Genomic DNA, 20,764 nt, shown 5'->3' on the forward strand with positions numbered 1-20,764 from the left:
CTGTGGTGGTTGCATCCCATATGGGTGCCAGTTCGTGTCCCGGCTACTCTACTTCTGATCCAGCTCCCTGTTTATGGCCTGGAAAAACAGTGGACAATGTCTTGGATCCTTGGGCCCCTGCACCCACATGGGAGACCTGGAAGAAGCTCCTATCTCCTGGCTTCAGATTAGCTCTGCTCTGGCCATTGCGACGAAGCAGTGGATGGAAGACCTCTTTGTCTCTCCTCTTTCTGTAAAAAAAATCTGCCTTTCAAATATAAATATAGAATGTAAGGGAGATGTGGCTGTGACATCTGTCACTGCATTGATCTCCAGGGTTCATTTGGTTGATCTGGCTGACTAGGCAGGTATGCCCTCACCGCTCCATGTGCGTCCCCGCTAGAGGAAGACCAGTCTTTGGTCGAGGGTATACAAGTAGCTACTCTCGTGCTAGAACCTCTAAACAAGCTCTCAAATATAGACACAAATTAAAAAAAATTTAAAGAAATTAGTTTATTTTTATTGCAAAGGCAGATATACTTTTCAAGTGCAGTTCTGTCTGCCCCTGAGGTTTTCCCTGGTGGGCCCTTGAGGGGGACCGTGGAAGGGATATGCCTTCACCTGCAGAATGTTTGTGGCCTGAATTGAGAGGAGCCGCCTGCACCTGCTAATGTTCCTTTTGAAGGCAGTGACCTGAAAACCGTCTTTCTAGGTCTGTGAGGAACATCTTATTCATGTCTGCCTCGAAGCTCTGACGCATCAACACAAAATTGTTGGATTACTTCACCTAGCATGCCGTAGTGTATTTCAAATGCTTGAATCAGACATTCCCTGGGATAATGACTATTCGTGGTTGTCGTGGTTTGTTGAAAAACTTGTGTTGGACAGAGAGAGAGAGTTGGATCAGCTCCTCCCCATGCCTGCAGCCTGGGGCTGGCCTGGGGCCAGAGTCTGGGAGATGGGGCTGCAGGCCAGGGCTCCTGGAAATGCAGCCTGGACCCAGGTACCTCGGCCAGCATGGCTGCCTGCCAGGGTCTGCACTGGCAGGAAGCTGGAGTCACGAACCTGTGTTGGGACCAGAGCTGTGGCTGTGTCACAGGGCTTGACTCCCTGTTGTTATTTTATGAAGTAAAATGAAAACTGTATCACTTAGGTGGTTCACACTGTGGATAATGGTCAGAGAAGGGGCAGAAGTGTGGATAGTGGTGGGGACAGGAGACATTGCATTTGTAACTAGTATACGGGTAGGGAGGGTTTCACTAACAGTGGAAGGAGGACTTGGGGGAGGTGTGGCAGATCATGGAAGTGTCTCAGGGGATGGGGGTTGGGGAAGTAGTGTCCATGGATTCACTCCCCAAATGGCTGCAACAACCAGGACTGGGTCACGTGCTTAGAACCTCATCTCTTCCTCTCGCACCAATGGCAGAGGCCCAAGTAATTGGAGCATCACTCCTTCCCAGGGTACATTTGCAGGAAGCTGGATGGGAAGCAGAACAGCCAGTATGAGATGTGGGCACTGTAGACTGCAGCTTAACCGGTTATGCCACAATGCCTGCCCATAGCCCATTTCTTAGAAGAGACTTCAGCACTCGTTCTGTTAGTACAGAGGGGCAAGGGCACAGGACAGACAGGCTGTGGGCAGGATTCAGTCCCTCGGATTTCTGGCTCTTGATCTAGAGCCTTGTAGTTTTACATTTCTCCTGAGTGAGGTGGGCGTCCCCTGGAGGCTTCAAGCAGAGAGATGTGAGGGAGGTCATTTGACTTGTTTTTTGTCTTTTTTTTTTAAAGATTTATTTTATTTTTATTGGAAAGGTGGATATACAGAGAGGAGAGACAGAGAGGAAGATCTTCCATCCCCAAGTGAGCGCAAGGGCCGATGCTATGCCAGTCCGAAGCCAGGAGCCTCTTCCGGGCCTCCCACATGGCTGGCAGGGGCCCAAGGACTTGGGCCATCTTCTCTTATATTTCCAGAAACATCAGCAGGGAGCTGGGTTAGAAGCAGAGCAGCTGGGGCTCAAACTAGTGATTCTACAGATGCCAGTGTTTCAGGTGGTGGCTTAAGTCACTGTGCCATGATGCCAGCCTCACCACCTAAAATTTTAAAATCCTAGTCTTTACATGACAAAGTGCGCAGAACACATCACTTGGAGCAGACCAAGTGTGCATTTCCAGGCCGTTGCACATGACCCTCACCACTGTCCACCACCAGAACTTGGCCACACAAGATTTATGCTTTTGTACCTAGCTGCACAGAGAGGTTTCCAATGGCAATCTTTAGTTATGGTATGTCTTGGTGTTTTTTGTATGATTTTAAGAACTCCTAAGAAGACCTTCTTGTACTGAGTTTTATTTCTCCTTAACTCAGGCTTAGGTTCCCAGATAGGTGTGCAGGAAGTTGGGAGCATTTGTTCGAATGGCCCCTTTCCTTGTACTGCTGGTACACTAATGGCCATGGTAGGAAGCAGCCAGGTGGTTTACTTTCTGGCTCATGTGACTTAGTGCATTTTGTGTGAAATATGTGGTGCTTTTATTCAGGGGAGGTGGGAGATCAGCTCTCATCAATTACAACAGAAAGGTTCCAAAAAGTGGCCACTTGAAGATAGCCATCAAGTCAGAACAGGTCTCCTCTTCTGAAAATGGGAGAAATGTCTTGAACGGGAAGTGTTTTGGACAGTAGTCTCTTAAGTTTGCTCAACTGACGGATGGCTGAGATCTAAGCACATTTCCCCATTACTGTAGGGCAGATGCTGGGAAAGAACATTATTGACCATATCTCCTAAATGACATGTTGCTCTTTGGCCTGATAACAGCAGGATTGTGGGCAGTGACATGCGTTGGAAAACCTGGTTTCCCTTTGGGTTTCAGGAATCAAGTCTACAGAAACCTCAGATAATGTGCCAACAGGCATGGCTTACTGAGTCAACATCAGAATCACAGGCAGGGAGGGCTCTGCAGAGGCCGAGCATGGCCAAGGACGGAACGGAAATTTTTACGTTTGTTTTAGCACTAGCCATGGCCAAAGAAAGCCTTGAATGCTAAAAAGGTTGGAGAAGGAGAAAATCAGAGAACATGGTTACCTTTAAGGTGCAGCCTCAGTAGATTTCCAGGTCATTGACCTCGAATCTTTGAGCCATGCCAGCCGTTCTGGTAACAGCCATGACAAAAGCTGAAAAAGATGAAAGTATCTACTGTTCTCTCCTTTTGTATTGGTTGCTTTGGATCTTGGCTTTACCACCTCACCCCTGCTTCATGGGATCAAAGGATTAATGCATCCAGGAGGTTGACTCCAGGAACCCCAACCCTTAAAGATACCAGTGTTCATGGAAGGGAATGGAAGCTAAGGCTGTCCAAGGTCTGTGCAGGAAGCTTCGGCTTTGAACTCTCAAAGCCTTGGCCAGTCCCCACCTTCCTTTTCTACAAAATAGGAAGAACATAGTACTTCTATTATCAAAGTTCCTGAAGCCTGCTAATTCTCTATTTTCTTCTGGCCTGAGGCGTACACATGGAGGAAGTTTGAGGAAACCAGGTCTTTATCATTGTTCTCACTTTGTCCTAGGGTCCTTGTGAGCTCCTGGAGGACTTCCAGGGGCAGTGACTGTGTGTCTAAAGCAAGCCCTGGTTGGCTTTTCTCAAGATCTGCTGGCTAACAGATTAGGAGAGGTGCAGGCATGCCAGCAGCGGGGACCTGTCTTATGGCTACCCTAGGCAAGCAAGTGTGTTCTTGGAACAGAGGGTGAGCAAACTCAGGAAAAGGCCTCTGCACTTGTCCAGCCGAATTATTGGTACTCACCTGTCTAAGACTACAAATGGTGTCACGAGCCTGAGTTTCCAGGGTTGATTTTGTTTTTCTGTTTTGATGTAATCGGGCTCTGTTTGGGAAGTTTATAATGAAGCTGGCCTTCATCTTTTCGAATTGCTGAGCACCAGTGTGCTGTATTTGATTGGCACATTGGGATTGGGGGTAGGGTGGGACAAACTGAGGCTTCCTCCCGTGTCTTCTAGTTGTCTACCTTGCCGTTGTCTACCATGAAATGGTTGACCAGCACCTGCAGGTATATGATTTAAGAGATGCTGCATCTGTCATGTATGCCAAATGCAAATGTAGCTTAGTCTGGAGAGCATGGCCCTTATTTTATATTGTGGCTCCGGTGGTGGACACTTCCTGTGTGCTCAGTTGCATAGGAAGACACAGTTTGTACTCTTCCAAGGCGCAAAGTCATGTTTCGGGAATAGATCGAGTGGTCTTGCTCTCGGGAAATATTGCTTTCACGTTATTTCCAATGCACAGTTGCACCTAGCACTGGGGCCCTGCGCTAATGCATGGTGTGCTTGCTGTCTACACTGTGTGAAATGGGAGAGAAAACAGAAGTTGTACGCCTTGGCCAGTGCCAGAGTGGGCAGTGTGCTCAGGAGGAGGAGCTGTAGACACCTTGTCAGGCTCAGCGCTCAAGCCTGGAGGCCAGGACTACTCATTGAGGCCAAGCCTGTGCTTCAGGCTGCAGGTGCATTGTTCTGTCACAGCAGCCTAGGACAGCTCTGATCCCTAGAAGAAGGAGGCACCCTCTTGGCTGGTGTGGGTTGAAGGAGCTCACCCCTCCTTACTCCTCCTTGGGGTTGCTCTTCTGCTGATAGCTTAACTTCATCTCTGCTTGTATTACTACTCCCAGCATATTGAGTGCAAATGCAGGCAATTACTTAGTGTTAGTGTCCTGCTATGAGCATAGTTTTGTGGAGTTGGTTCTGTGGCAACCGCAAGTGAGCAGGAGGGGTTTTCAGGAAATCTCTGTGGATTAATTGGGGGAAGATTTGGGTGGAAGGCTGCATGCTGAGCCATTTGTTTGAATTTTTTCTTGCATCCTTCTTTTGGAATTAGCATCAGCTAAAAGCTTTCCTGTAACAATAGGAACATATACCTGAAGGGTCCATTTTTTACCTGATTTTAGAATTCTGATCCTTAGGGTTTCCCAGTTACTGCATCAGGGAACTGAGTCATGGAGAAGAATCAAGGGGATACCAGGCTGGCTTTTGGGAATTGTGGATTTGGGTTCAGGACTGGAATTGAGATGACGGTAAAAAAACTCAGTCTGTGCTTTAACTCCAGCTAGATGTGTTTTAGAGTGACCTCACAGTGCAGTGCCTCTGCTCTGGCAGTGAAAAGGGTCTGCCAGATCGATGAAAGAAAGTCACAAACTCAAAATGTGGCTCTTTTTAAAACAGTGATGTAAATGTGAAAAGGCACAGATGGCTACTGACAGCTTTCAAATATTAGGCATGTGCTCGTTTTAAAAATAACTGTGAGAAGGAAAACCAAGGAGAGAAGAGAGACTAAAAATCAAATAGCACGTTAGATTTTGGATCTTGCAAACTGCAAAACAAAGTGAAGTGAGAAGCTGCCAGAGCTACTCTGGTAGCTAGGAAAGTGCAGGTGATGGCCACCTGCACACCTGAAGCCCTTGTGCCTTCACTGTAATGGATTCTGGGGCAGAGGCGCCTGCTGAGAAATCTGCAGGATGTTAAGCAACTTTACCCGGGAGAGCCTGGTTGTTGGGTGTGCTGGGAAATGTTAATTGGCCTCCAAGTAAGCTAGGGAGGTGCCGTTAGGTTTGTTATCCCTTGATAAACTTAGTCCCTGTGGCGATCTTGTTAATATTTAAAAATAAAATGTTAAATCTATTACGGAACACTCTAATTTAATTGTTACATTTCAGAGCTACGAAGTAGCAGCAGCAGTAGCACAGGATAGGAGCTTGGTGAGTTTAATTTTCAGTCTGTCCCTATTTTTGCCCAAGAGTATCTCTCAGGAATTTACGCCTCGTCTTTGTTGTGACTGGAAAGGTAGTTGTGCAGACACTAGGGTGTGGTCTTCCTTGAAATCTTTCCATCTTTCTTCTCATTTCTTCCCTTCTGTTAGTTCCTCCTGGACTCACTTGTGCTGTCTGGCTCTTGCTCATTAAAAAAGTTTGTTTATTCATTTGAAAGGCAGAGTAACAGAGAGAGAATAGACAGCTCTTCCCTCTGCTGGTTTGTACTTCAATTGCCCAACACAATCAAGGGCTGAAGGCAGGAGCCCCGAAAGAACTACATTTGATGCCTCCTATGCGGGTAGCAGGGTGTCAACTTCTTGACCAATCACCTGCCATCTTCTAGACACAGTAGCAGGGAGAAGTGTCAGACTGGGATCAGCCCAGACCTGAACCATACCCAGGTGGCAGCTTATTTTGCTGTACCAAACACCACCCAAATTGTTCCAGGTTTTGTATCTTTGCATGGAGACAGTAGGTACTGTGCTGTCTGAGACCTTGGCTCATTGCAAAAGCGGCTAGTAGTCCCCTGGTGGCTGGGGTGGGGAGGAGCATGAACCAGAATTATGGGCAAGGCCAACTACAGATGAGGAGCTTGGACTTGAAGTCCTTGGAAAGCCAAAGACATGGAGTGAGGGAGTGCCAGGAGGATTTGTCTGTCATTTTCTTTTGTTCTCCTGTGAGCTTAGAGGGAAAGAGTAAATGACATTTTTGGCTCTGGCAATCAAATAGTGATTTTTTTTAAAAACCATAGAGTAGCCTGCCTGCTCTCACTTACATGAATATTCCCAGAATCTGTATTCCTCATATCATGACCGAGCCAACTCACCGAGTTCTCAGTGTTAGATTTACGCAATGTAGGTGCATCCAGAATCACACTCCTCCCACAGCTGTTTATTATGAAACAGTAGCAGGAGTTAAAGGATGACATCATGAACATGCCACTTTCCATCTAGAACTAACATTGTTCCCGTTTTGCTTCTGTTGTCACCCTGTCTCCTTTTTCCCTAAGCCACATGAAATTATTGCCAGATCAAGCAGTATGCGTGTCTTCATAAAATGATGTTCTCCTTTGTATCCTAAGTGCTACGACTTCAGCTCTGAAAATTAATTACAATTTCGTAGTATCTTCTAATATCTATTCCATATCTAGATTTTTACAGTGGGGTTCAAAATGTCATTGACCACTGCCTGCTCCTGCCAAGTCACGTATTGCATTTGATTGTGTCTCTCTGGCCCAGTCAGAAGTAGCCCCTCAACCCTGACTCCATACTCTCCATCGCAGTAACTTTCTAAAGAGGCCAGGTGACTAGTTTCATATTGTAAACACCTACATTCTAGAATTGTCTAATGTCAGTTCAATGTGTTCCTTACTCTGTGTGGGCAGTTGCCTCTGGGCCCTGCCTGCTATCGGGTGGGAGTGGCTCACTGCTTACCTGCCCATGATGTGAGGCACGGCTTCCGGCTTCTAGCTCTAGGTGTGGAACATGACCTCTGACATGACCAGAAGGTCAAGGGAGGTAAATGTGCCTTATAGCCAATTTTAAGTGTCTTTGGTGGGTGCAGGTCTGCCAGAAGATGCCTCCTGCCCTCCCCTTCCTTATAACCTTTAAAACTTGTAAAGTTTTCCTCACCAGCCTGTCTCCAGTGGTTCTTTGGCTGAAGAATACCTTCGCCTCACCCTGGTGATCTTAAACCCCCCAAAATTTTCTGTGTTTGTACAACACTATAAATACCTGTGTAGCAAACTATATATAGTTTATTGGTTTATAAACTATGTATAACTTAAGATACTATGTGTATAGTTGCATGATAAACTGGAAGATAGTTTTGCAAGCTCTGTTAGATTGTTTAAAAAAGTTTTTTTTAAAGATTTATTTATTTATTACGAAGTCAGATATACAGAGAGGAGGAGACAGAGAGGAAAATCTTCCATCTGATCATTTACTCCCCAAGTGAGTGCAAGGGCCAATGCTATGCCGATCCGAAGCCAGGATCCAGGAACTCTTCTTCCGGGTCTCCCACACGGGTGCAGGGTCCCAAGGCTTTCGGCCATCCTCTACTGCTTTCCCAGGCCACAAGCAGGGAGCTGGATGGGAAGTGGAGCTGCCAGGATTAGAATCGGTACCCATATGGGATTCCGGCGCATTCAAGGCAAGGACTTTAGCTGCTAGGCCACGCTGCTGGGCCCAATTGTTTAAAAATTTTTGACAGGAGTACTATGAAGGTGATATTAGCTCTTTGTAATGTTAATGATATCCAGTTTGATTCCCAGTCCCCATCTCTGCATTGTAAATGCACAAATTTCCCCATTGCAAGCAAGTAATCCCTGGGAGGGGCCAGCGTTGTGATATGGCAGGTAAGGCTACTGCTTACAATGCTGGGCATGCCCTGTGGGCTTCACTTTGAGTCCCAGCTGCTCCACTTCCCATCCATTTCCCTGCTAACGGCCTGGGAAAAGCTGTAGAAGGTAACTCAGTGCTTGGGTCCCTGCTTCTCATGTGGTAGCTGGTTTCAGAATGGACCAGCCCCAGCATTGTGGCCATTTTGGCATGACCTAGTAGATGCATGATTCTCTCTCTCTCTTCTGCTATAATCTGTAACTTTGACTTTCAAATAAATAACTCTTTAAAGAAAAAAAGGAAAAAGTCTGTGGGAAGAAGTTGTGCTATTGCAGGCTGAGCAGTCCTAGGAGTTCTGACCCATCCAGACACGGCCACACTCCCCCTCCTAGTGTGGAGTGAGGACTTGGTGGGTCTACAGTTGCTTAACATGTTTACCATCCTCACTTAGCAGAAGAATGGAAAGTTAATGCTTCATATTTCCAGATCAAGTAGAAGACAGTATGAGTCAGTGACAGAAAAGTGGCTCAGTATTCTGCATGGCTGATATAAACCTGTCTTGTAGGACTGCATTGTGGTGCATACCAGAGAGCAGCTATCCGCCTGGATTAGGTCCTGTTCACTCTCAGGGCCAGGGGAAGGTCTGGGCTGGCTGAGTGTCTGCCTCTCAGCCTGTGTGTGTTTAAGTGCTTCCTCTGGGAACACATGGTTCCAACTGCACGCATTAGACAGTTGGGGTATTCATGTCAGCTGGAACGATGCCTTCTTGGAAATCCTTAAATTCCCAACAAGGAGATAACCTCAATAGTGTGTTACAATCTTCCAGGCTATCAGTAATAGGATTATAATATATCATCCCCACACAGCATTAAAATAATCTCCTTTCCCAAAGAGGATCAGGAGGGAGACTGGAGGCCAGGCGGTGCAGTGTGGGCCTGCTGAGGTGTCGGGCAGTCTCCAGGAAGCTGACGCCCGAGACGGGGGTTCCAGGGCAGTTGTGCATCACGGGGAGGTGGTAGGGAAAGGAGGGATCCTGGTGGGGTTGAGGGGCGCTTTGCAGCAGTGACTCTAACAACATAGAAACCTTGTTGTGTTTTGTGTCTCTCCCAACACACAAAAAAATGTAGGATTGTGTAGGATAGTGGTTTTAATATGCAAGAGAAAGGCTGTGCCCAAAGGCATCATTTGTGAAGTATGCTCATAGATATTAAATATGTGGATGCTGTGTGAAACAGAATTCTCAGTAACACTGGAGACTGGACTTTTGGGTCAGTTCAGTCAGATTTGGCTACTACAATAATTTTTACTGTTACAACTCCTTAATCTGGGGCTGGGTCTGTGGTGTAGCAGTTTAACCCTTCGCTTACAGCAGCGGCATCCCATATGGGCACCAGTTCGAGTCCTGGATGTTCCACTTCTGATGCAGCTCTCTGATAATAGACTTGGAAAAGTAGCAGAGTAGGACCCAGTCCTTGGACTCCTACACACACGGGAATCCCAGAAGGAGCTCCTGGTTTGGACTGGCCTAGCTCCAGCCGGTGTGGCCATTGGAGGAATGGACCTGTGGGTGCAGCATGTCTGTTTCTCTGGTCTCCCTCTGTCTCTCTAACTTTGCTTTTCAGATAAATCAAACGAACTCTGTTATACAAGAGTATTTCTGATGATGAACATGCTGTATTATAACAGGAAACAAAGAAAGTGCCAACAATTGTGATTCTGAGCAGGGATGAGGTCTGTGGGCATCTTGGTGCCCGTCTAAAGCTGCTTTGTGCATAGACTGTCCTGTCTCTAAGACAGTGTGATATTTCACATTGTTGTACATTGTGAGTTTTTAAATTTAAGAAATGGCTGGAACTTCTATAACAGTAACCTTTAAAATGATTACCTCATTTGTCACAGAATGACTTTGCCCTCATCTCTTTCTCATAGTCCCTTTTCCTGCACATTTAGGTAAGTCACCTTTACCGGTACTGAGATAAACCTTCTTGAACACACTCTGTTATTTAAGATAAATTCCTGAAGGTAGGAGCTATTGGGTTCAATCAGGGTGAGGTACCATTTTTCTGCCAGTAGCCGTTTGAATATTTCTAACATCATTCGAGGGTCATGTGAAGTGATTCATTTCAAAGTATCCCTGCCGGAGGGTGTATCACATTTTGAGTCCTGCCCTTGCTTGCCTCAGCCAGACCAGGTGCTCTCAGGGGCTGTCTGCTGGACATTCCCTGCCCTGGGTCAGAGTATGAACATTCCCTTTGATCTTTGATATTGCCAGAAGTTACACTGATTTTACTTCCCGTCCACAACACCTGTCCTCCCCAGCCGTTTGAATCGTGTCGGCAGACGGCTTCTGGCATCCTTCTCCAGAGGCTCGGTTACCTCTTACAGAGGGTTTTGAGCTGTACAGACAGCATCTGTCTGCTGCGTCACTGACCAGGAGGAAGTGAGCAGGAGACCAGAGCAGCTGCCTTGGTCCACTTCAGTTGCTAATAACACAGTAGCACAGACTGGGTAAGTTAAAAAGAAAGGTGTTTTGGCTCACAGTTCTGGTCCAAGGGCAAGGTTCCGCAGCTGGTGAAGACGCCTGCTGACAGAGTCCTGAATCCATGCTGAGAATCGTTCGCGTGTCTGTGTGTTCTGGTCCCTCTCCCTCTTCTTATAAAACCTCCAGGATTCCATTCTGGAGGCGATGCCCTGATGACTTTTCTTCACTCTAATCACCTGCCGACGCCCCATCTCCAAGCACCATAGGCAGAGTCATGGTCAGATTAAGTTTCCACCCTCTTGGTAACTCACAGTGCAAATATAACTCCACTGTGAGTTTAAGGGGATATCAAACTTAGAACTAGACCTGGGGCAAACTATCAAATGCAGTTTTAGAGAGGAAGAAAAGAAACAGGAGCCCCTGGTCACCCGTAGGGAGTCCAACACAACTTCCAGATCAGAGGGGGAGGAGAAGGCGTGGCGCCCAGCTGGTGCTTATCTGGCCAGTTCAGGTTCTACTCCCTGGCATGGTAGTACTCTGGGTAGGAAGGCCGGCAGTGAGTGACAGTGAGGCAAGGGATGGCAAACCTGGAGTGTGTGTCAGCCAGTTTCCCCAAAACGAAGACAGAGGTAAAAACAATGCCTGACTGGGTGTTTTGAGTTGAAAGGAACTTGACCATCTAGTGGGTGTCAAGGTCCAGGAAGAGGGAGACAAGCCCAAGTTACCAGGGAGTTGATGAAATGTGTGAAGGCCTGTTCGCTGGCATGTGATTTTGTGTTCAGGAACCAGTAAGTGGATAATTAGGATAAGTCTTGTGACGCAGCAAGTGAGCTCCACAGGCACCTGCAGATGTCCTGTGCCATCAGAGCGTGGGTGAAAAAGCTGACTCCTTCCCTTCACCAGTTCACGTTGCTGCTGTGCAGATTGAAGCCAGGTCCAGGGAGGCAGGCCCAGGACTCACTTTGGGGCCATTGGCGTCCTAAGTCTAGGGATTCCCTCTCTCCTTTAAGAGAATGGTTTTTGCACTGGGAGTTTCTTACCTCCCTGCCCCCATGTCTGTCTGTGGTGTAGCCTGAGTGTGCTTGACCCAGGGTTGAGTGCGTTATTCTCCAGATGCAGGGTACGTTGGTGTCAGATTTGGATGCTGTTGTTGCTGAGCCCCTCGTATGGAAGTGAGTGTGTGTGTGTCCGTGCGCATGTGCTCATGTTGATCATTGATTATGCTGTGAAGAGCTTCACACTGTCCAGAATTATAGCTGTGGATTAAACCTCCACCTGTGTAGAGTTCTGGTTTTTGAATCCTAGCTGCTTCACTTTCCAGTCTGGCTCTCTGGTGGGAGACCTGGACGGAATTCTAACTCCTGACTTCTGCTTGGTTCAGCCCTGGCCATTGGGGGAGTGTACCAGTGGATGGAAGGTCTTTCTTTCTCCTTCTCTCTGTATTTGTAACCTTTCAAATCAAGAAGTCTCTTTTTAAAAAAAAGTTGCATAGTAAGCTTTTATGGTAGAAAATAATTTATGCTTTCGTCTATGAAGATGCTAAAAGCTGAAGTTTTTCTATCAGTTAAGTAAGCGCCACAGCCTACTTAGCTAGTTAATATATGTTAAGATAACATTTTCATGTCTAATCTCATGTACAGCTTAATCATTTAACCAATAGCCGACTAGCAAGTCAGCGGAAATGTTTATAGCATACTTAAGAGCTGTTAATTTTTACCACTTATCGGGGAGTGGTTTGAAAATATAACCTGTTGTCAACTTGGTGGCTTTCTGCCTCAAGTGGACAGAACTAGAAAAGCAAAAGATTCGTCAAATTGAGATTTTTTTTTTTTGCCCAAAATAATTTTTTGGATTCAGTATTCTGTCTGCGTGTATTTTACTCTGGTTTTTAAAAACATTTTGTGTGTGTTTGTGTGAAAGTTTAATTATATGTGACAATGGGTGTAAATTTTGTGAGCCAAACATTCCTTTTGACTTAAGAACGTTGGATAGTATGAATATCCAACATTGTTTTAAGTAGATTCAAAATGCAAGAATTACTAATTACCACTGGATCATCGAGCTTGCAGAAGGCTTCAGGTTTGGTTTATTTGCAAGGCCATCAGACTGCGAGCTCCTGTGACTGGGTCACTCCCGTGCTGTTCACAGTGGAGCCTTCGGGTCTCCCACATGGTGACAGGGATCGATGATTGAGCCATCACAGCACCTGTCACCTCCCAAGGCGTGCATTAGTAGGAAGCTACAGGAATCAAGCAGGCATCCCGTTTTGAACCCTAAGGTTTTGTAGGGCCCAGAATTCTCAGTGTGGGTGCTAACAACACTGGTCCCTGCTGTTGCAATGGCATGTTGGAAGCCGGGTAGTTACATAGGAAACACTGAAGATCCAGGCAAAGGCGTGCGTCAGCAAAGCAGAAGGCAAGAGCTGTGTGTGTTCACAGCGCTGAATGCCCCAGAGGAGGGGGGCCTGTTTGTTAAGGCTAAGGAGACAGAGCTTCTTGTGAAATCCTGGCTCCTCGTGGCTAGGTTTCTTATTCAGACCTTAGCCCCCCTCACTTCCTAAGAGGAAGAAGCAGGTTGATGGTTGATAGAACACCTGCTGTGCTGTGCTGAGCTGGACAACGGTAATCTCATTGTTGGGATAACTGATGTGCAGTTATTTTTCATGTTCTGGATTTTTCCAGTTTGTCAAAAGGAGTGGTGCGGGTCATGCCATAGCAAGGTAAACATTGAACCTGCATTCCTTGGGCACATCTGGTTCTTTGATTTTTCTTTATTTTTACTACTGTATCTTATATAAGCATCTTGTCTATGGGGAGAGGAAGAGCAGGAGGGAAGAAGAGACTTCCTGCTTTCTGTTTATTCCTCTTTTTTCTCTCCTGACACAGGCATGAGCTAAAACCCTCACTCGCAAATTGGGTCCAGGGTTTTCCTGGGATCTACCTGAGCATAGGGCGTGCTGAGAATAAGGTGGACATTGTGGGTAGGTCCCGGGACAAGAGTCCTGACCTTCCAGGTCCACCCTGACTGTCACATAGGGCTTTGGCTTCCTGTCGAGTCCCAGGCCCCAGTGGTTCTCCCTGGTTTGCACAGTTGTTTCCTCCTTGACATGCGCGTCCGCACTCCACCCCGGCAGCTCACTTCTGCAGGATTCATTGTCCTGGGCTGAGAATGTGGTGAATCGGCTTGATTTGCTCTTCACTTCCTGCTTGTTGACCCCAATGTGATGTTTGAGGCCCTCTGGGGTCTTCCTGGCCTCTCCTCCCCCTCTCTCGTCACTCTGCCTTTCAAATAAATAAGTGAAACTTAAAAATAATGCAAAACAAAAAGGCAAACATATGGGCTGTGAGAATAACCCGGCACGTTTTGAAAGAAAAACCCACAGAACTGGCAGGTCTGGTCAAGTGGTGACTGGGCACTGCTGAGGCTTGCTGGGGGACAGGTAGGTGCTGGGTAACTGCCAGCATCTCAGGGGCTCTTGTCAGGGAGGGAGGAGGGACAGACAATGCCAAGAAAACCTTGAACCCCCACACCTGTGGTTTCTGGACTTGCTTTCTTCATGCTTGCCTTGCACCTGCCCTGACCCACAGCTGCTGTAGGCATGGAAGGGTTAAGACCCCCATCCTTGTCCTCATGCCGCTCAGTCTAGTGGTGGTGGGTATTGGGGTGGGGAATACATTCAGAAAGATGTTGAGCACTGTAATGAGACAGGGAAGGGCCGTTGAGGGGGCTGACCTCAGGCTATAGGTCTGCTTCCTCCTGCCTCCCTGCCTCTGGAAGCCAGAAGGGAAGGGAAGAGAAGGTAGTGAAGCCCTTCCTGAGCAGGTGGAACCACACCTTTCTCCTCTCCTGGATTCATCCTGTCATCTGGGGAGTCAGGTTTCAGTACCCCATGGGGGCAGGGTGGATTTTTGTGAGTCACAGTCATTAAACTGGGCATTCAACTGCAAACCTGGTCACATGAATTCGTGGAGACCTGAGACTGGCTGGCATTCCTGTGGAGCGAGGAGAGTCTGTCCATTAGGATGAAGGACAGAGCGGAAGAAGGCACAGGCTTGGGATGCCCTGGGCTGAGTTCCCGGAAGCTTCCACTGAAATCCACTGTCCCAGGCTACTGCATGCTGGCTCTAGGTGGAAATTTCTGACTGCACACCTTAAATGGGGCTTGTTCTCCTCCCAAATTATGGCTGAGAAGGTATCCCTGAAGTGGGGGGAGAATCGTAATATCATCTCTGGGCGGTTGCACCTGTGCCCTCTTTTCCAGCTTGCCTTTGTACATCCTTGGCTCAGCACTGCACACAGCACAGTGGGTGTCAACAGATCCTTGTTAAACAGTGGTAGATTTCATAGTTTGCACCACTTTTGTTTGTTTTTTTTGAGGTTCATTTATTTTTATTTGAAAGGCAGAGCTGCAGAGAGGGTGAAATAGCAGAGACTCAAACTGGCACTCACATGGGATGCTGGCATTGCAGATTGAGGCTTAAGTTGCTACACCATAACATGAGCCCCACATCTGATTTTTAGAGACATTAGAACTCTTTTATCCAGATTCCTATAACAGCTGGGGCTGAGGCAAGCCAAAGCCAGAACTAGGGAACTCAGTTTGGGGCTCCCATGTGAGTGGTAGGGTACTTGCCATCACTGCTGCCTGGGGGTAGGGGGGACACATTACCGGGAAGCTGCAGTGCCAGGACTGGTGCTCAGGCACTCAGTTATGGGATGGGGGGGGGTGCCCTAAGCAGCACCCTCCCCCACTTCATTGTGTGTGTGTATACACACTTCCTGCTTTGGGCCACTGCCTGAATGAGTTTCAACTGGGACACTCAGAGGGCCCGACCCTGCCATCCGCAGAACCAGCTGTGTGAGCACAGGACCCAGAGTTTCATGGCAAAGCTCTGATGACATCAGGGGATCAGCTTCCAGCAGGCTTCATAGGAATCAATAGTACAGCGTCATCACTGTTTTCCAACAGTGAGCAGCGAATATCGATCCATTACCTAACCAGGTAGTAAAAGTTTTACAGTCCATTCATGGAAGTGTCCAGAACAGCATTTTCCAGAGTGGACTCTATGGAGATTGAGTTGATGTTACTGGTTATTGGGGCAGATGAATCAGAGTGCTGATTTAGGAAGGGGGTAGGTTATATGATGCAACATCTCTATTCTGGAAGTTTCTGGGCCTCAAGTTACTGAGTGTTGTGACTCTCTAAGGGGCTCCCAGGTGACAGGTGTTTGGCTAACACATGGACTGGGGCTCCTGGTGGGCTGGCTTGTGTCTGTCCTTTTCCAGCTCACACATGGGTCTCTGTTTGCCTGGGTGCCAGCACAGCCCTTATCCAGTGCAGGTTGGAAGAGGAACTGGGTGGGGAGGCAAGTGCCTATACCATGGAGGACGCACACCTAGAAATGGGGCTTGCTTGGTGCTGGGGACGGGAGGCACAGGTGCATGGGTAGGGAAGAGGCTGAGCAAGAACCAAAGTGACTGGGAGATGTTTAGGACCCATCCCAGAGTAGAGTTTATCTGTATGTGGCTGTGTTTTTGGGTGTGGTGGCCATGCTCGATGACACTGGAGTGTGTTTGATTATCAGACCCTCTTGGGAATTAGAGAAAGACCAGTGTCCTTGAGGAGGGTGTGAGCTGGTGTGGGGAGGATCAGATGGGTCTTGTGGGAGAAGCACAGGCCAGCTGCTACAGGTTGGTAGCTGCCCAGGGATGCTGGCTGGGCCAGGGTGGACAAAGCTATCCTTAGGAGTGCTCCAGGTGGTACCTTTGTGCAATGGAGAGAGCTGAGAGCTGTCTGCTTATGAGTAATCAGTTAAGCTACATAGGTGCTTGAGAACTGAGGGAGAGGATGTGGCATCAGGTGCCTGGCCAGGGGCTCCGCCTCTGTGAAGGGGTCAAGGTCAGAGCAGGGGCACCCCTGGTTTGGACCCCAGTGCCCCCCCAAAACGTGGTTTACTATTCTGACCGCCTATCTGAAGCTCCCTAGAGCAGCGGTGTGGTTCTCAAACCAACAGCATCAGGGTCCCTGGGAGCTAGTCACAGGTGCAGATTCACGACACCCCCTGCCTCCCAGGCCCCCATCCAAGTGGAACCATGTTCCCTCAGGATGGGGAGATGACAGCCCTGAGGAATCCTGCAGTTGGGATTCCACTGGGATTCCCCCAAGGGAACAGGAAGCTATTTAAAGGAGGGACTGAGCAACTGTATTCTTCCCCCCACACAAGAACGGAGTGGGGGTGGATTCTTAGCCATAATTAACTAAAACTGTGCACATAGCACCCAGTGAACCTGTCTTCTTGCATTTACTGAAGACAGCTGGTTCTGGGGATGTTGAAGAGGAAAAAGTTCTGGGCAGTGGGAACATGCCATGTAGCCCAGAGTCAGCACCTGTAGCCGCCTGGGCACCTGAGGGTTGGGTGAGCGTTAAAGCTGAGGTCTCGCACCTGCCTGCCTTCTGGGAGCTGACTCTGTGCCGTGTGCTGGAAATAAAAATCAAGGGCCAGACGCAGTGACTCAGTGGCTAAGCCTTCACCTTGCAAATGCACGGATTCCGTAAGGATTCCAGTTCATGTCGAGGCTGCTGTTTACCGTCTAGCTCCCTGCTGTAGCCTGGGAAAGCAGCAGAGGGTGACCCAAAGTCTTGGGACCCTGCACCTGCATGGGCGACCTGGCTCTTGGCTTTGGATCTGCTCAGCTCTGGTCATTGTGGCCACTGGGAAGTAAGCCAGTGGACGGAGATCTTTCTCTTTGTAAATCTGCCTTTCCATTAAAAACAATAAATGAATAATTAGAAAATCAAATGCTCTTCCCACAGAATTGCAGAACTCCACACTGAAGAGTGCCTGAAGGTGTCTCTCTCGCTCACTTTTTTTTTAAGATGTATTTTATTTGCATTGGAAAGTCAGATATACAGAGAGGCAGAGAGAGAAAGATCTTCCACTCTATGATTCACTCCCTAAGTGGCTGCAATGGCCAGAGCTGCGCCAATCCGAAGCAAGGAGCAGAGCCTCTTCTGGTTCTCCCATACAGGTACAGGGTCCCAAGGCTTTGGGCCGTCCTCGACTGCCTTCCCAGACCACAAGCAGGGAGCTGGATGGGAAGTAGGGCTGCCAGAATTAGAACCAGTGCCCATATGGGATACTGGCACGTGCAAGGCAAGGACTTTTAAGTTTGTTTTTTTCCAGCTACACGACAATGCACAGTCCTGGGCTCTTCACTGCCACTGCCAGAAGTTAGAACACTGCCATCTTTCCCATCCGTGCAAGGCCCAAGCTGAAGGCCCCCCCTACCGTTACCTCATTTCTGGAAGCATTTCTGGTCATTGACTTGTTCTGATTGCCATTTTATTACTGTGATTATATACACCTGAGAGGTGATTGGAACTATTGGGAAAGGTTCCATGTCCCCGCTGAGCACTACCCACCTGGGGTTTTCTGTATTAAGACTCGGGTGGCTTGTTTGGTCCCAGTTGTGAGACTAGAATAAGCACTGAACACGAGAGCCTGAAGCCGAGTGAACTGACGTCCACATTTCCTCCATATGGTCATCACTGACCGCTCATCATGCTCAGGACACTGTGGAAGTGATGATGACTCAGAGACAGCAAAGGATGCCTTGTTGAAGGGCCAGAATGGCCAGCCCAAGGCGTCATGGGCTCAATGTGGTCCACACCAGCTCCAGGACTGCCTGGGCCTCAGCAGGCATCAGCCAGCTGTTTTATGGCAGCCCTCTCAGATGCTCAGAATTGAGATGAGTGACCCCCTGCCACCTCTGTAAGACACAGGTCATCCCCTTCACAGGGACGAAGTAGAGGGGATGGATGGTGATGGCTGGTTAAGAGCCATTACGAGTTCATGAAAATAGAAGGCAGTGAGGCCTTAGGCTGGGGAGTGTGTATACGTGTGCACCCTTGCAATCCCTAGCTTTGTGTCTTAGAGACTTCCGGGATGTCCAGGTAGAGCCCATTCTCTACAGGTGATGGCCATGGCCTGGTTGTTGTGAAAACTCGTTTGTTCAATGTTCCTGGGTAAACACAGGCCTTTTGCTGGCTGCTGTGGCCCCATTGCTCTGGACATCTGGGCTGGGTGGGTTGTGAGAACTGCTGGCATTCTTTCATCAGCTTTGTCCCACTGCAAATCTCGCAAAGGACAGTGGTCACAGCCCAGCACTTGGAAAGGTGGCTGGGAGCAGACCCAGCTCCGTGTGTGCCCAGGAAGAGAGCAGTCAGTCCCATCCTTTCTGTGTGGCCGTGAGGGGTTGTAAAGTTGGGCATAAAGAAAGGTTTTACTTCTGAAGTCTTGAGGTCTCTCTGAACTTTTCTGGTGCTACATCACTGATCAGGTTCTCAGAGACGAGGTGGGGTACCAGTGTTTAAGTTGGTAGTTTTTCTAAAACTGTTCACTATGAATAGATGTCTCCTGGAGCTCTGCCAGCTGCCTGTGGGCGGGGAATGTTGGCATCCCTAAAACACTGAATGCAATTCAAAGAATGGAGTTGGAGTCTCATAGCGTTTTAGGACTGAAACAGGTTTTGAAGTCCAGAAAAGAGACCGCAAGCTCTGGCAACCTGTGGAGTCACCTCTCTGTCCCTTTCTATCTTTTCAGTAAACACCTACCTCTTCATGATGCAAGCGCAAGGCATTCTGATCCGTGACAACGTGAGGACCATCGGTGCTCAAGTGTATGAGCAGGTGGTCCGGAGCGCCTATGCCAAGAGGAACAGCAGTGTAAATGACTCAGGTATGTCTCTGGTACACAAGGTTGTGGTCAGAATCTTTCATCGAGATCTCTGCTTTCACTTAAGGGTTGTGTATTTATTGGAAAGGCAGAGTTAACAAGAAAACATAGTGAGCTTCCGTCCACTGGTTCCTGCCCCAGATATCTGCAGTGGCTGGGGCTGGGCTCAGGCTCAAGCCAGGAGCCTGGAACTCCATCTGCATTGCCCATGTGAATATCAGGGACTGAAGCAACTTGGGCCAGACATTAGCTACTTTTCCCAGACATTAGCAGGGAACCAAAGTGGAGCAGCCGGGACTTGAACCAGTGCCTGTTTTATGGGATACCAGTATCCCAGGTGGTGGCTTAATATGCCACCAAGCGCTGTGTTCACTTTTGCTCACAACCTATTCAGGGTAGCAGGATGGAGGGTGTGTTTTCCTTGTAATACTTTTCAGGGAAGTCAAGAGCATCCTTCAAAATATTTTCGTGAGATGACCCCGTATCAGTTGTGCTGCTGCCAGGGTCTCACCAGTAGCAGATGAAGTACACACCTGGGACAGCAGCAGATTGGGAGCACCGAGAGCCAACTCAGAAAGAAGTTGGTATTGAGTCACACACTGTAGATGGGGTTATGGCCACAAGGTTTTATTCCATCATGATCTGGTCCTGGTTGACGCCACTAGGGGAGGTATCCTCCACATGAGTGTGTGCAGCCCAGGAGGACTTTGTTGGGCAAACCTTTTTTTGTTTCTTGTCTGATTTAATTATTTAAAAGTCAAAGTTGTGGAAGCAAGGGAGTAGAGACACACAGTTTTTCTGTCCATTGGTTTACTCCCCCAACTGCCCATAACAACCAAAGAGTAAGCCTGGAACCAGAAACTCCACCCATGTCTCCCCCGAGGTTGCCAGGCGTCCATCCTGTGCTTTAATCCCAGCTCCAGGCTGAGCCTGGTGGCTTTGAAGAGAACTTTTCAGATCGCTCAGCTGAACACAGCGATGACAGACTCCAGAACAAATGTCCCGGCCTCCTGGGTCTTTGCAGCTTTTACCCATGGCTCTTAAAAGCACTAACTGGGTGATGTTAGCTGGCCTGCCCAACACTGCATTGTAACAACTTGTCCCCAAATAGCTGTTTTGATCAGAGACTGTGTGAGGAGTTCTTCACCTGGAAGGTACTGCTTTTCCCTCGACTCTTACTAGAACATAAATTTTCCACATGGTTTAGTTAAACAGTCCAAGAAGGGATGGTTTTCTAGAGGAAGAGACAGACACACAGAAACAAATGGACAATTCCCAGTTGCTGGTTCACTTCCCAAGTGGCTGCAGCAGCCAGAGCTGAGCTGATCCAAAGCCAGGAGCCAGTGGCCACTTCTGGGTCTCCCACGTGGCTGCAAGATCTCAAGGCTTTGGGTCATGCTTGACTGCTTTCCCAAGTTCCTGTTT

At 48.1% G+C, this 20,764-nt stretch overlaps 1 protein-coding gene across 1 annotated transcript in view; it reads left to right on the forward strand.

Annotated features, from left to right (window-relative positions):
- B4GALT5 (beta-1,4-galactosyltransferase 5) overlaps nt 1-20,764 on the forward strand; it is a 62,312-nt gene that overhangs the window by 25,346 nt on the left and 16,202 nt on the right. Inside the window, exon 2 of the mRNA XM_040981334.1 lies at nt 19,208-19,342. Within this exon, the coding sequence (XP_040837268.1) occupies nt 19,208-19,342 (135 nt within the window). The remainder of the gene's footprint in view (nt 1-19,207; nt 19,343-20,764) is intronic.

Source organism: Ochotona curzoniae, unplaced genomic scaffold (assembly GCF_017591425.1).
Source record: "Ochotona curzoniae isolate NIBS_2020 unplaced genomic scaffold, NIBS_Ocur_1.0 contig_3520, whole genome shotgun sequence".
In the NCBI taxonomy this organism is placed as follows: domain Eukaryota; kingdom Metazoa; phylum Chordata; class Mammalia; order Lagomorpha; family Ochotonidae; genus Ochotona; species Ochotona curzoniae.